General features: G+C 43.3%; 1 protein-coding gene and 1 long non-coding RNA gene across 2 annotated transcripts; one reads left to right on the top strand and one right to left on the bottom strand.

Moving 5' to 3' along the window:
• Positions 1-2,289: 2,289 nt before the first annotated feature.
• LOC110083767 (potassium channel subfamily K member 16) lies at positions 2,290-10,427 on the bottom strand. Its single transcript, XM_072985259.2, has 5 exons — positions 10,230-10,427; positions 7,060-7,180; positions 5,539-5,705; positions 4,429-4,597; positions 2,290-2,626 (listed from the first exon to the last, which is right to left on the bottom strand). The coding sequence occupies exons 1-5, from the start codon at positions 10,425-10,427 to the stop codon at positions 2,391-2,393; spliced, it is 891 nt and encodes a 296-aa protein (XP_072841360.2). The 3' UTR covers positions 2,290-2,390.
• Positions 3,049-7,235, top strand: LOC144586133 (uncharacterized). The gene is made up of 2 exons (XR_013540878.1): positions 3,049-3,173; positions 5,563-7,235. It is a non-coding gene; the product is annotated as an uncharacterized LOC144586133 (long non-coding RNA).
• Positions 10,428-14,585: the final 4,158 nt, after the last annotated feature.

The raw sequence follows: 14,585 nt of genomic DNA, 5'->3' as shown, positions 1-14,585 counted from the left end.
AGTGCTGAATCATATGTGGCAGGTTAACGGGTCGGTTGAAGAAACATACCACAAGGCAAGTGGAAATTGTGCATAGTTTGGACACAACGTGCCTGTACAGCGAGCTGAACACATTTTCTGACCAGAGATTTTGTATTTACTAAATGCTAGGGGACCAGCCACACACGTTAGAGCTTTGTTTTCGTTTCCATATTATTCCAAAGATGGAATAATTGCAATACCAACCAGCTACAATACAGTGTTCTCAGTACCACTTCATACATGAGCTCAGTACTGCTTCAATGAATAAAGCAATACTTTATCAAACTACCCACGAACAGAGAGGCATTTGAAGGAGTCTTGGGACTTGAGTGGGACCGGAGTCAGCATTATGCATTGAGATATCATGGGAGCAGTCCAATTCCGTGAATGATTGGCACCTGGAACAGTGTCCAGACTTCCTGTTGACTTCTGAAAGACCTTTGAAATTGTTGGTATGGGTTCATTATAGGCATCCTTCAGTCTCAAGAGACCATCGTAACGTGCTCTGTATAGAGGACTTGGAACAGCATCTAGTGTGGCTGAGAAGGCCAATTCGAGAGTGACCATCCCTTCCACACTGAAGACAAATACAATCTGTCCCATGTCCAGCTCCCTGTTTTGGCTGCTTTCGTGACTGCCTCTTTGCCTAGGCCTGCTGGACAAGGGTCTCTTCAAATTGGGAGAGGCTGTGATGCAACGCCTGCCTCCAGGCTGAACGCTCAGAGGTCAAGGTTCCCCATCCGTTGAGGTCCATTCCTAAGGCCTTCAGATCCCGCTTGCAGAGATTCCTGTATTGCAGTTGTGGTCTCCCTCTGGGGTGCTTTCCCTGCATTAATTCTCCACCCAGGAGATCTTTTGTAATCCAACCATCAGCCATTCTCACAACATGCCTGAGCCAACGTAGACATCGCTGTTTCAGTAATGTATACATGCTAAAAATTCCAGCTTGTTCTAGGACTACTTTGTCCTGCCAGGTGATACCAAAAATGCGTCGGAGGCAACGCATATGGAAGGTGCTCAGCTTCCTCTCCTGCCGTGCACAAAGGGTCCAGGACTCACTGCAGTACAGGAGTGTGCTCAGGACACAGACTCTATAGACCTGGATCTTGGTATGTGTCGTCAGCTTCTTATTGAGCCATACTCTCTTTGTGAGTCTAGCGAACATGGTAGCTGCTTTGCCAATGATGGGTATGGGTTAGAGACAACCGGAACCTAGGAAACCTCAGGTTATCTCCTATGGGAGCTAACCTGAGGTTGTTGGGAAGTGCAAAGGAAGAGAGGTTAGATTATAAGGAGAAGCAACCACATAGAAAAATGGAAAGAATCAGAAAACCAATTGAGTTCAGGAAAAGAAGACTGAATCAAAGTCATCAAAAGGGACACAAGTGAAAGAAATGAACTGTGTAGCAGAGAAGTACTTGCCAAGTAACCATGCCACATAATCAATTATGGTGTGAGAGTTGGACAGAAATGTGAAGACCTAGAGAGAGAGAAATTGGAAACAAAGTGCATTATGGTGGGGAAAAATTGAGGAAATAATGGCTTTGCTCCCTCAAGGACTTTTACTTTTCATATATGTCATCCCACATCTTTCTTTGTCCTTTCCAGACCTTAACTTCTCTGTTTTTACAGCTCTTGCCTGAAAATTTAGACGCAAATAAACTCTAAACAATGGAGCAACACTCATGAGTTAGCTGAGCTTCTACTGTCATCTAGAGGTGAAAACATCAAACGTCAGAACCTTACACTTTTTTCTGTACTGCAGGAGGAAAGCCCTGTTGATGTTGCCATCATCAAGGACAGTTCCAAAAACCTGTCATTTTGTTGTGCTGGGAAAACAAGGGAGGTGTCCATATCTTTGTGGTTTTTTTTTTTTCAACACAAGAAGGCATCTGACAGAGACTTGGCTTTTTCCCCCACTTCTCATTTTTGCCAAGATGACCACACCTTTATTTGGGTACTTGACTCAAGTAGGAGATGGGAAAGAAGGCTCTTTCAAAAAGGTTGTATACAGGAGGTGCAGGTGGGACTACTAGTGCTGTACCACTGAAGATCTGTGGCCAAGTCAACAAAGAGCGTTTTCTTGGATTGGCTGAGGTGGAAAGAAGCCAGTTGGCTTGCCGAGCTAGTCCTAAGACTCACATCTACTAAATTATCTTCTGATACTTGTCAATGGGGATACTGGTGGAATAACACTAACCACTAGAACAGTTCATTCCTCTTCCATACCAGCAGAGCCCATGAGCGGGGATCATTGCACGATTCCTGAGTTTTTATTTTATTTTAAAAGAAATTATATAACCTGAAGATCAGCTGGTCAGTGATCAGCAAAATAGCACATGAAAATATCCTCTTGCCGATCTTTCTCTCTATATCTGACAGGTGCAACGATAAGCTGAAAAGGAGTTGAAGCCCTTTCTGAATTTTTCTTTTTTCCTTACCGCTGTCTTCACCTGAAGGTACTCCGTTATGGGTTTTTCCTCTGGATCTTCCAGTAATGTTGTCAATAAACTAAACAACAGCGCTATCCAGGCAAGTCCAAAAATAGCCCAAATTGCTACCAAAATCTGATAGCCAGGGAAATAATCCTTCCCATGTTTTCTTCCTGGGAAGAAACAATTTAAAAGGCAAGTGTAGTTTAGCTAAAGTAAGTACTTAATTGGGCAAGAAGGATACAATACAGTGTTGCATAATTGCTATAGACTACTTTGGACATAATGCCAAACTATGTCTGTGATCACCAATGAACAGGCCTCAGGGTTGCACACCTCCCACTGCACCCCAACTTCATATTTCCATGACTTCCAGATTTGCAGTAATTCAGAGTTTAATGTTTACATCAAGACTCCACAGACCATGTGGAGCAGGGCAGAGCAAGTTGGCTTCGAGGCTATTTAAATAATGGGGGGAAATCTCCCTCCCTTCGCCTCAGGATTCCAGGAGAAAGCCTTCAATTTAAAAAAAAATTCTCTAAAAGGTACAGCGCATTAGTGCTGCCCTAATGAGCTTTGATTTTACCGTGTGTGTTTTTCTTCCTCCATTTGCTCCATGGGACAGAGGAAGGAAGATCTTATTTTGGCTTTTTTTAAAAGCCTTTATTTTCTTAACGGTTTCACGAGGCAATATATCTGTGAAGATTCTCAGTCCTCCAGGTGAGGTTATCTGGAAGTTGAGTCATGGCAACTGGACTTGTTAGGTTGAAAAATGTTTCGTTACTCATCCAAGTAGCTTCTTCAGTCTGAGGAGAGCTGGTAAGAGACCCCTGATAGATCCTCCACGTTGGTTTCTCTTCCCCCTCCTCAGATTGAAGAAGCTACATGGGACAAGGGTACAGGAACTGAGGAAAGCAGGAAAAAAAAGTTTTTTTTCCAAGGCTCTGGGGCAAATTATCCCAGTTGCATTCCCCAGACATGGCTACAGTTCTTCAGGGTTGCCAACGTGTATGAATTATGCAGGATTTCAAAATATAGTGATAAAACAGTCCTTGGTAGTCCCAGGCTTTCCCTAGCTATGTGTACAGAAAGACCCTGGGGTAAGAGCCTGTCTAAGTTTCAAAAACCCCACAATTTATTTATTTATTTATTTATTTATTTATTTATTTATTTATTTATTTATTTATTTATTTATTTATTTATTTATTTATTTATTGCATTTATATGCCGCCCATCTAGACATAGTCTACTCTGGGCGGCTCAGCAATTTAATTTTCAGCTGACTTGACTCACATTGTTTTTAAGACATTTCCTGCATTCCTACTTCTTCTGTTAATATACTGATTTGGGAGGGTACACAAAAGAGGGGGGAACGCCCATTAGAGCTTCAGCTGGCAAACTTAAATCGGGTATGCACGGAGAGGCTCCCTTTTAAAACCAGCTGTTAAGATCACAACGGGCTAAATCAATTAAGAAAACAGTGTGCTAAAATAGATGGCCCTCTGGTGGCCGTTTATGTTAATTCACTTCCTAAGAAAATGAAATGTGTCAGGGGAAAATAAATACACACTTTGGAATTCATTGTGTGAACATGAAATTCAGCATGAATTCATAACATAGCTCAAATCCCAGGTTTTTTGGCTGTGTGGCTAGGCCCTCAGCTGCCTTTTATTTCCTGCTCTGGTTTTAGTGCACTGCTCCACTTTAAGGATCCCAGGGAAGTCTCAGCAGGTAGTAAATTCAAAAAAAGTTCAGCCACTGAGCTCAACCCGGTGCACCCCACCCCACCCCTACCTCCAGGTTAGGACCCCAGGTGATCATCTCACCTGCCATGAAGTCCATTAACCTTTAGAAACAAGAGAGATCACTGCAAATGTAGGCTTCTTAATTACACAGTGAGCTTTTAAGAGAAAGAGCTAGAGGCCATCACCACATATACAAAATAATACTTGGCAACCGTTCTAGGAAACCTTACCTATTACGAAATCTCCAAAGCCAATAGTGCTGAGGGTAATAAATGCAAAATAAATTGATTCGTTGTAAGTCCAGCCCTCCATCTCTCGAAAGACTGCAGATGGCAGACAGAGAAACACTAGAATTCCCATAACCAGGAAGAACAGGAGTGTCAAATACCATGTTGTTTTCTGTAAGACAAGGCAGAAGTGAAAGGTTTGATGAAACAGAACTGCTCGCCTTCTGTGAACTATAAATTAGAAGTTATGAGACGTGATACTTCCACTTTATTACCTACAAGTCTGACCTAACCTAGACTACTTTATCCAAATCTCTTTTAAAAAGATGTAGACTAACTAGAACAGGTTAAAAGGAGGGCAGGTAGGATGGGTAAAGGTAAAGGTTCCCCTTGACATTCAGTCCAGTCGTGGCCAACTCTAGGGTGCAGTGCTCATCCCCATTTCCAAGCTGTACAGCCAGCGTTTTGTCTGTAGACAGTTTCCGTGGTCATGTGGCCAGTGCGACTAGACACGGAATGCCGTGACTAGCTACCGAGGTGGTACCTATTTATCTACTTGCATTTACATGCTTTCGAACTGCTAGGTTGGCAGGAGCTGGGACAAGCGACGAGAGCTCACTCCATTGTGTGGATTCGATCTCATGACTGTTTGGTCTTCTGACCTTGCAGTACAGAGGCTTCTGCAGTTTAACCTGCAGCGCCACCACATCCTTGTAGGAGGACAGGTAAACTGTGTTAAAAGAGGCCAGTGGGGAATAAAGGAAAGAACCAGGCATGTCTCTGTGGAGAAAAATCTGACAAGGGGGAACATGATCTCAAATTCTGAGGTTGGTATTTAACTTATATCTAGGCCAGATTTATATAAATCAAATGCCAGCTGAAATCACAAAACACATAAATAGCAGAAAGTCTGAACACTTCAGTCTCCTAATAAGACACAAAATGTACAGATTATTCCAGCTGATCATCTGAAGTTAAATAAGTGGGAAAAGTAGGAGTGGAGCGTCTTGGCTGAAAGAAGAGGCTGGTAGAAGAACAAACAGAAGAAATATTATGGTCAAAAAAGAAATCCAGTTTACAGATTAATGATCAACTAATGCAAACTGAATTAACCTTCTTGATGCCCTTTCTATACAGCCATTTAGCAAGTCTTTCACACAGCATCGAGAGGATCTTGCCGATGTGCTGCAGGAAGACGATGTTCAAGGGGATTCCGAAGAGAGCAAACACGACACAGAAGAGCTGGCCGCCTGCCGTTTTGGGAGAGAGGTTTCCATATCCTGTAGAAATATAAGAGAGTTGCAGAGAACATCTAGATAAGCTTCAGACTGGTGCCAGTAACAGACTGACCTGCAGCCAATTGCAGAGCAGGCCCCAGTGAAATATTTCTTGTATTTACCCCATTCACATAACTGGCTGTCTGCAATGCACTCAAGGTGGTTTACCTTTCAAGCCTACCAAAAATGAGATGAATAGTTGTAAAGGTAAAAGTGAAAGTACCCCTTGACATTTAGTCCAGTCGTGTCCGACTCTAGGGGGCGGTGCTCATCCCTGTCTCCAAGCTTTAGAGCCAGCGTTTATCCAAAGACAGTTTCCGTGGTCACGTGGCCAGCACGACTAGACATGGAATGCCATTACCTTCCCACTGAGGTGGTACCTATTCATCTACGTGCATCTTTTGCATGCTTTCGAACTCCCTCCACCGCGTGGATTCGATCTTACGCCAGCTGGTCTTCCAACCTTGCAGAACAGAGCCTTCTGCAGTTTAACCTGCAGCGCCACCACATCCCTGTAAAAACTGCCCTCAAATAGGGAAAAGTACCTTACTGGGGTATAACACTAAACTAAATTGTATATACATAAATTTCATCACCTGAACTCTGGAATCAGCTCACGATGGAACTAAGCCTTCCTCCCTCCCTCCCTTAAAGGCTCCTGAAAACATTGCTTTTCAGAGAAGCTGTTCATGACATCTCTGCTTGATTTCATGCCTTGCTTTCTGTCTTTCAGTTAGATGTTATACCTTTTGTAATTTTTAAACTGTTTTAATGTTGTACAGTCCATTGCTTTCATTTGTAACCCTACCGTTGCTGGATGTTGTAAAGCGCAGTGCATTATACCAGTACAGTGCATTGCACGAATTGGGTGGTATGCAAATTAATTAAATAAATAAAGTCATCAGGAAAAAAAATCACATATACGTCACTAAAGCTCTATCGGGCAATGGACCTTGTTCAAAATCCACGAAATGCTGAAACAAACACTGAATGTATGTTTGCTAAAGAAAAACACCCAATGCCAGAAGCACACGTGGATTTTTTTAAAAAGCTGCCTAAAACATGTTTACGATGTGAAACCAACACAGCCTATAATGAACATAGTTATAGGTCCCAGAAATGGAAAGCAAAAGAAATCAATCAAAAGAATCAGACTGAGATAGAGGTGGTGACTGCACTGCTTGTTCAGTTGTTCCTTCCTCGGGCAGAAAGAGAAGGGCGGGATGCGGGAGGCTGAGATATGATGGACAGTGGAGACAAAAAAATTGGAACCTTATACTGTTTGTAACACCGTTTTTCTGATCAGGACTGCTTGGATGCCCTGGCTATGTTCTTGAAAGAAGCGTAGCTAATTTACCTATTGTGGATAACACGGTGCCGACGAAGAAGAACGAATTACTGAAATCCCACTTGATGCGTCCATCAGAGACCTGGTTTCGGACTGGATACATTTCCCTTCTCACTGCCTCCATGAGATTCTGCAGTGGAAGGGAAGGCTCAGTCTGAACATTTTGGGAGTCAAAAATAAATAAATCTCATCCAATCGCTGGTCCTTACACTGTACCTCTCGGCCCATGGCGCTGTCCTTTCTATGGGATACTCTCCGTCTTACTCAACGGACATAACATCTTCACCTCTTAAATCTTAATATCATACCTTGTCGATCTGTTTTGCTCAGGAATGGTGGAGATAGGATGTGAATCACATCTGGACAGAATCAGATCTCTGGTGATTGCTTCTTGGCTTGCCCGTTTACCCTGACCCCAAAACTCTGCCTGTTATGCTTCGCATAGTGAATTTTATTTTTCATGTACCACCAAGTCATTTCTGACTTATGACAACCCTTTCCAGGTTTTCTCAATAGAGGATACTTGGAAGTGGTTTATGGTTCCCTTCTTCTGGAGGCTCCCTGGGACCGGGCAGCTGGCCCAAGGCCACCCAAGCTGGCTCTACTTGGAGGAGACACAGTGGGGAATCAAACTCCCAACCTCTGGCTCCACAGGCTGTACCATTGAGCTATCCAGCCAGCTAGTGTAATGAATGGCCATAGTGTTTTCCCTATATCAACCCCCCAAAAAACCCATTTTTCCTGTTGCCTTCAGCTTTTCCCAGCATTACTGTCTTTTTCATGATATGCCCAAAGTATGATTAGGCATCCTTCAGTCTTGAGAGACTATGGTAACGTGCTCTGAGTAGAGGTCTTGGAACAGCATCTAGTGTGGCTGAGAAGGCCAATTCAAGAGTGACCATCTCTTCCACACTGAAGACAAATACACTCTGTCCCCTGTCCAGCTCCCTGATTTTGCTGGTTTCGGGACTGCCTCTTCCCATATTATTTTGACACTGTATGCAAAGCTGGAGTGTCCTTTCCAGAGCACAGAGCCTAGGTAAAATAATATGGAGGATAGGCTGTTACCCAAGTAGCAAATTCCCCCCTCTCCACATCACTGAAATAGTCCAATGGAAAGGCAAGAGCCAATACAACTGTTTCCAATGACGTTGCAGGAATTGCCAGAACGACACAAACTGCCTCTGGGACTCTGGCTCCGGATTTTGCCTCGAGGTTAACTCCTGAAGCCTTTTCCATGAGTGGATATAGCCACAAGGCAGTGGAGGTTTGAAATCAGAGTTTTCCTTCACCTAAATGGGCTGCCTTTCAAGGCTGACAAGCCCCACCTACCTGGGCTTCTCCCAAAGTATGACAATCTCCGTTTCATCATTTTGGCTTCCAGAGAAAGTTCCTTTTCCAGAGAAAGAACAAGCTTCGTTTGTCCGTTTCTGGTGGTCCAGGGTATCTGCCAAGCTTTCATCTAGCATTATATTTCAAACCATTTGTTTCTTGTCCGCTTTCTTCACTCTCTAACATAGTAATCAGCAACGCAGCATCTTGGATGCTTCCAACCTTGGTGTCAAATGACACATCCTTACACTTACTTAACAACCTTTTCTAGTTCCTTCATTGCTCCTCTTCCAAGTCTTCTCCTGATTTCTTGCAGTCTTCATTTGGATTAAAGATTGAACCGAGATATATAAAAACTTTGAAAACTTCAATTTCTTCCTTGTCATTTTTAAAGCTTTTCCGTTGTGATGATTTTTATTAGGCATGGGCACTTCATATTTGTATCCCGGGGATACGAATGCAAATTGTGGCCCAGTTTCCTCCCCCAGAACCAGCCAGGTTCACTCGCTGGGCTCCACATGGCGCAATGGTCCTCCATCATGGTTGTCGATGGGTTAAAAATAGTAAGCTTGCCAAATGAAGATTGCGGCAAGCTTGTTTTGGAATTAATATGCATGCTTTCCCTGTTAGAAGGTCCGATGTGGTGTTGTGCAGGGGTCTTCAACCTTTTTAACCCTGCAGACCAGCTGGGAAAGGTGGGGCACCCCCTGCACTTGTGCAGTGTGCAAAGAAGCAGGAGGATGCTAATGCGCGCGGGGGCACGCTTGTGCACATGCGCAAACAGTGGCGTGGATCTCAGGCGGGGCCGCATGCACAAATGGTGCGTGGCACTCAGGCAGGCACTGGGGTGCATGCGCAAAAGGGTAGAGGACTGGTCGTGTGCTCGTTCAGGCTCTTGCACAGGTGCATGCTCACTCGTGTGCATGCACGAAGGCGCGGAAGGGTGTTTGTGCATGCTTGTGCACATACGCAAATGGTGGTATGACACTTGTGCAGGTGCATGGGCGCATGCACAAATGGAGGTGGGGTGCTCAGGTGCATGCGCAAAAGGGTAGGGTAGGGGTCATACGGACACTGGTGCGCACACATGCGCAAAGGGGCTGGGCGGGGGGAGTGCATGTGGGGTGAGTGGAAGGTCTGTCTCTACGGCCTGATCCGGCTCAGGTCACGGACCAGCACCGGTCTGCGGACCGGGAGTTGGGGACTTGTAGTGGGTAGAGTGTGGGACCGAGACTTAGGAGAACTGAGTTCAAATCTCTCCTCCAGGAAAACTTGCTGAGAAAAGTTGGCATATAATACTTTAGCACTATCGGGCAGTGTATAAGTTGAACCGACAACATAACAACCTTTCCTCTTAAGGGTTCACTGTTTCTAGGTATGGAATCAGCATCTTGTCTAGGCAATAATATTGTTTTTACAGTTGATAAGAGGTATGAGTCAACCAGAATCTTCAATATGTTGGGGGGGGGGGAGTTGATGTTAAAAAACAACAACCCCTTTTTAAATGCCTTGTTCAAAATAGACAAGTTGTTCAGCTTGCCAGCAAAACGTAAGTTGAAATTTTGTGGGTGTTTTCACATTTTGTTTCAAGACTGGATTCAAACTTTTTTTTTTAACAGAGGGACTCTGGAATGAGGACAGAGGATTATACAATAGCCTTGGAGATGGTTTTTGAATGCAGATTTTTCACAAAGACAAGCTATATCTCAGACCTGGGGAAAGTTATTTTCTGGAACCCCAGAATTCCTTAGCAGAAGGTGACTTACATTGGGGTTGGCGGGATTCTGTTGTCCTCAAAAATAATCTTTCCAAACTCTTGTTCTATCTTTACCTAAAGGATGACGTACCTCTACAAAGGCTTCTACCTCTGCTGGGCTGAGTCGAGTGAAGTTCTTCAAGAAGTCTTCCTTCATTCTAAAGACAGTGCTTTGTTCCTCCTCTCTTCCTGTGTTGTTCTCCAGAACCTGGAAGATGAGGGCCCCCGCAAGAAGGTACGCAAAATAGCCAGCTGTAAGCGTACAGCTTTGTAGTCTGCTGTGAATCATGGCAGTCTGTGTGGGAAGTAGAGCAAACAAGGAAAAAAAGATGTCAAAAGCCTTGTTGGCATCCCTCAGACACACACTTTTTAATGTCATACCACATGAGTTCAATCATACCTGGGCAGCTTCAGTTTCCTCTAAGATTTTGTACCAATACAGTGGTGCCCTGCTTGATGATAATAATGCATCCCAGCAAAATTGCTGTACAGCGAAATCGTCATCAAGCGAAAGTAAAAAACCCATTGGAATGCATTGAAAACCGATTAATACGTTTCAATGGGGGAAATACCTGCTCGTTTTGCGAAGATCGCCCATAGAGAACCACCAATCAACTGTTCTAATTCGCTGTAATGCGAAGCTTCCATCCAGAAAACACCCATTTTGCGAAGGGAAGGCGTCCATTTTGCGAAGGGAAGCCATTTTACAAAGCTGGGAAAATCATCGTCAAGCGAAAAAACGGTTCCCGAAGCAGAGACCGAATCAACATAAAGCGAAAAAACCCGATAGAAACATTGTTTTGCAATCGCTATAGCAATTGCAAAAAAGTCATCATACAGCAATTTGGTCGTCAAGCGGGGTCATCGTCAAGTGGGGCACCACTGTATAAAACTCTCAAAAAGAGCAGAATTAAGAACAGATCAGGGACTTCCTGAGCAATGGAAGGCTGTTTCATGACAAAAATCATGCCAAAATCAGGCCCATCTAGTGTTGTTGTCTTGTTTGATTGTTGTCCAATTGAAATGGTTCATTGGGAGACACTTGTTTGCTTTTGTGAGTATATCCCAAGGCTCAAGTGATTTGCAGTACTTGTTTGTTTCTTTGTGATATTCCTGTGTCACATGCATCATTGATCATAGAATCATTGAGTTGGAAGGGGCCTAAGAAGGCCATCAAGTCCAACCCCCTGCTCAAGGCAGGAACCTAAAATGAAGCAGATCTGGCAGAGGCTTGTCCAATTTTCTCTTAAATGCCTCCAGACAATTGGTCCCCTCGTCATACTGCTCCAACAGTTACGAGGTTCTTCCTGATATTCCTAAGATTCGTTTCCATAAAAATAACAGCAACAAACACAAATAATAAATCTACAAAGTTTTAAACTTGTACTGCAGAGATAAAATCAGTAAGGTATGAACTGCTCGCTGTGGAGCCACTGTTTGAGAGAGGTCAATTCCCCCACTGTGCCTCGTTGGGATCCAAACGAGTCCCTTTTAGCTCCGAAGTTCTAAGATTCCTCAAGAAATCCTAAAATGTCAACTTCAGATTACTCTCGCTTATAATAACCTGCAGTTAGTAAACTCACAACAAGACAGCTATGACAGACTGACTTTTAGATTCTAGTCTCATGTGTAACCAAACTGTGATGTGGTATTTGGTTAAGACAGATTTCCCCCAAAAAAAGGGGGGGGGAAGTATACAAATTTTGTTCTTGCTGTCTTTCTGTCCTTCTAAATCATATTATGTACTCTCCCACCCGACATTTCATATTCACGCCTCCTGTCCCTACCCCTAGTGCAGGATTGGGCAATTTATCATCTTCCAGATTTTGCCCAACTTCAGTTCCCTGATTTCCTCATTGTTCTCTGTGATGGGTGAGGAGGATGGAAAATGTTGTCCAGCAACATCAGGAGGGCACAGATATCCCTCATCCATCTCCATATACGCATGGAAATCCAAAGCAGCTTTTAGGGTTTCTTGTCTTATCGACACTTACCATCCGTATTTCCACTGCTGCCCAATTCCTCCAAAATTACCTTCAAGTTTCTCTAAGTGGCTGTTGGGAGGCTCACCACCTCCCATTGACTGTGTAATTATTTGGTAGGGGCAACTTATCTAGCTCCCAGTGGCTCTATGAGGTCATGGGGCCATTGCCCACTTTGGTGGTCCTCTGGGCCTCTGTGAGGTCACCCCACACCCCCTTGTACCAGCTGAGCTGCTTATAACTACTAGGTCTGGTAAATGGTTGGGTCTATTGCTCTCCCACTTTTCAATGACTTTACTGAAGCAGATGTTTCTTTAACAGCCAAAGTAAGCGTTTCATCAGAATAAATGCTGTACCATTGAAACTCCACCAGTCCTTCCATCTCCTAAAAATGGAGCCTTAGATTTCTTTTGTACCACTGGACCATCTTAGGGTTGGTCCTGTCATTAGGCGGATGGAAGCGTACGATGGGCAATGTTACGTTTTATGTGTGTGTCTCTAACAGCCCAGTTTTTGTGGTTCATGGATTACCATTAACTTGGTTTTCTTAACTATCATTTCGAGGCTCCGTTCATTACTTATTTGGTTCGACTGAGTGTGCTTTGCAGACTGTCTAAATTGTTGGCTAGAAATACAGTGCCATCTATGTGTTGGCTATTGTTGACAACCTCTCCATTGACCATTATCCTGTTGTTGGAAGGAGCAAATACTTCTGTAAAGATGTTCTTGAAGTATATATTGAAACTATTTGAGTGAGAGAGGAGACATTGAGCGAAACTGTTGCTTTTAAATAAAAGCTAGCCAAGATACCATGTTTCCCCAAAAATAAGACCTAACCTGAAAATAAGCCCTAGTATGATTTTTTTCAGGATGCTCATAATATAAGCCCTACCCCAAGAATGAGCCCCAGTTAAGTGAAACCCCCGCCCTCCACCCTTGTGCAGCAACTAGAAGAAGATGACATGACTGTATTTGACTAAATGTAAATGTTGTACATGGAAAAAAAAACATCCTGTGAAAATAAGCCCTAAAGCATTTTGAGCAAAAATTAATATGAGACCCTGTCTTATTTTTCAGGGGAACGTGGTAGTGGTGTAGTCTTTATTCTTACTTATTTTATTTTATCTATCTATCTATCTATCTATCTATCTATCTATCTATCTATCTATCTATCTATCTATCTATCTATCTATCTATCTATCTATCTATCTATCTATCTATCTATCTATCTATCTGTCTGTCTGTCTGTCTGTCTGTCTGTCTGTCTGTCTGTCTGTCTGTCTGTCTGTCTGTCCGTCCATCCGTCCATCCGTCCATCCGTCCATCCGTCCATCCGTCCATCTGTCCATTCATCTGTCTGTCTGTCTGTCCGTCCGTCCGTCCATCCGTCCGTCCATCCGTCCATCTGTCCATCTGTCCATTCATCTGTCTGTCTGTCTGTCTGTCTGTCTGTCTGTCTGTCTGTCTGTCTGTCTGTCTCTTATTCCCATCAGTATACCTGGAGTTGTAGCCTAAACATTCAGATGCAATTCTGTGAAGTTTAGCAGATATGTTTATAATTGCACCAGAATGAATAAGAGTTTGAATAAGAGAATCTAGCTGCATTCCAGTAATTAAATGAATTGAAAAGCTGGTAGAAACCAAAATGTTATCTGAAGGAGATGCCGTTCCTAGATTCAACAGCAGGTGGTGGCATTTGACTATAAAGACTACCGCTTTTGGGGGGGAGGAAGGTTCCCTGATGAAATATATTGCTAGACTTTAACTTATTTTATTTTCTATTGCAATCAGCAACTTTTGTTAATTATAACAATATCTTGGGGGGGGGGAAGCTGACTTTGATCATATGTATAAGTGCTGATGACTCGCTAATTAGTTAAAACGCAATGGGACAATATAAATTTTGAGCCTGATCAATCCCGCATTGTTGCTATGCCAGTCCACAGCTCGCCTCTTGGATTTATTGGAAATATTTCATGGGTCCCTGGTTGGTTGGTTGGTTGGTTGGTTGGTTGGTTGGTTGGTTGGTTGGTTGGTTGGTTGGTTGGTTGCTTGCTTGCTTGCTTGCTTGCTTGCTTGCTTGCTTGCTTGCTTGCTTGCTTGCTTGGTTTATGCATTCGTTCGTTCATTCATTTGTTGCATTTATATACTGTTACTGCAGTGCACCACTCATGGTGGCATACAGTAGAATAAAAACATCATAGTCATTAATTAAATAAAACAAATAAGCAGGACACAAGCAGCAAACTCCAAGAGACATAAATTACAAGCTAAAATGTGGCACAAAGCATGTAGCAAACAGGGCAACAGAGAAACACACCAGACCGGTTGCAAAAAAAAAAAAAAAAAAGGTCTTCTCTATAAAGCAGAGCTTTCCAAAGTCTTTTAAACGTTGGAAGGAAGGGAAGCAGGTGAAGCTCCACTGACAGATGATTCCAAACTGTTGGTGCCCTACTTCTGGCAGC

Source organism: Pogona vitticeps, chromosome 1 (assembly GCF_051106095.1).
Source record: "Pogona vitticeps strain Pit_001003342236 chromosome 1, PviZW2.1, whole genome shotgun sequence".
NCBI classification, from domain to species: Eukaryota; Metazoa; Chordata; class Lepidosauria; order Squamata; family Agamidae; genus Pogona; species Pogona vitticeps.
The sequence above is the reverse complement of the archived record's forward strand: the minus strand, read 5'-3'. Positions and strand labels throughout refer to the sequence as shown.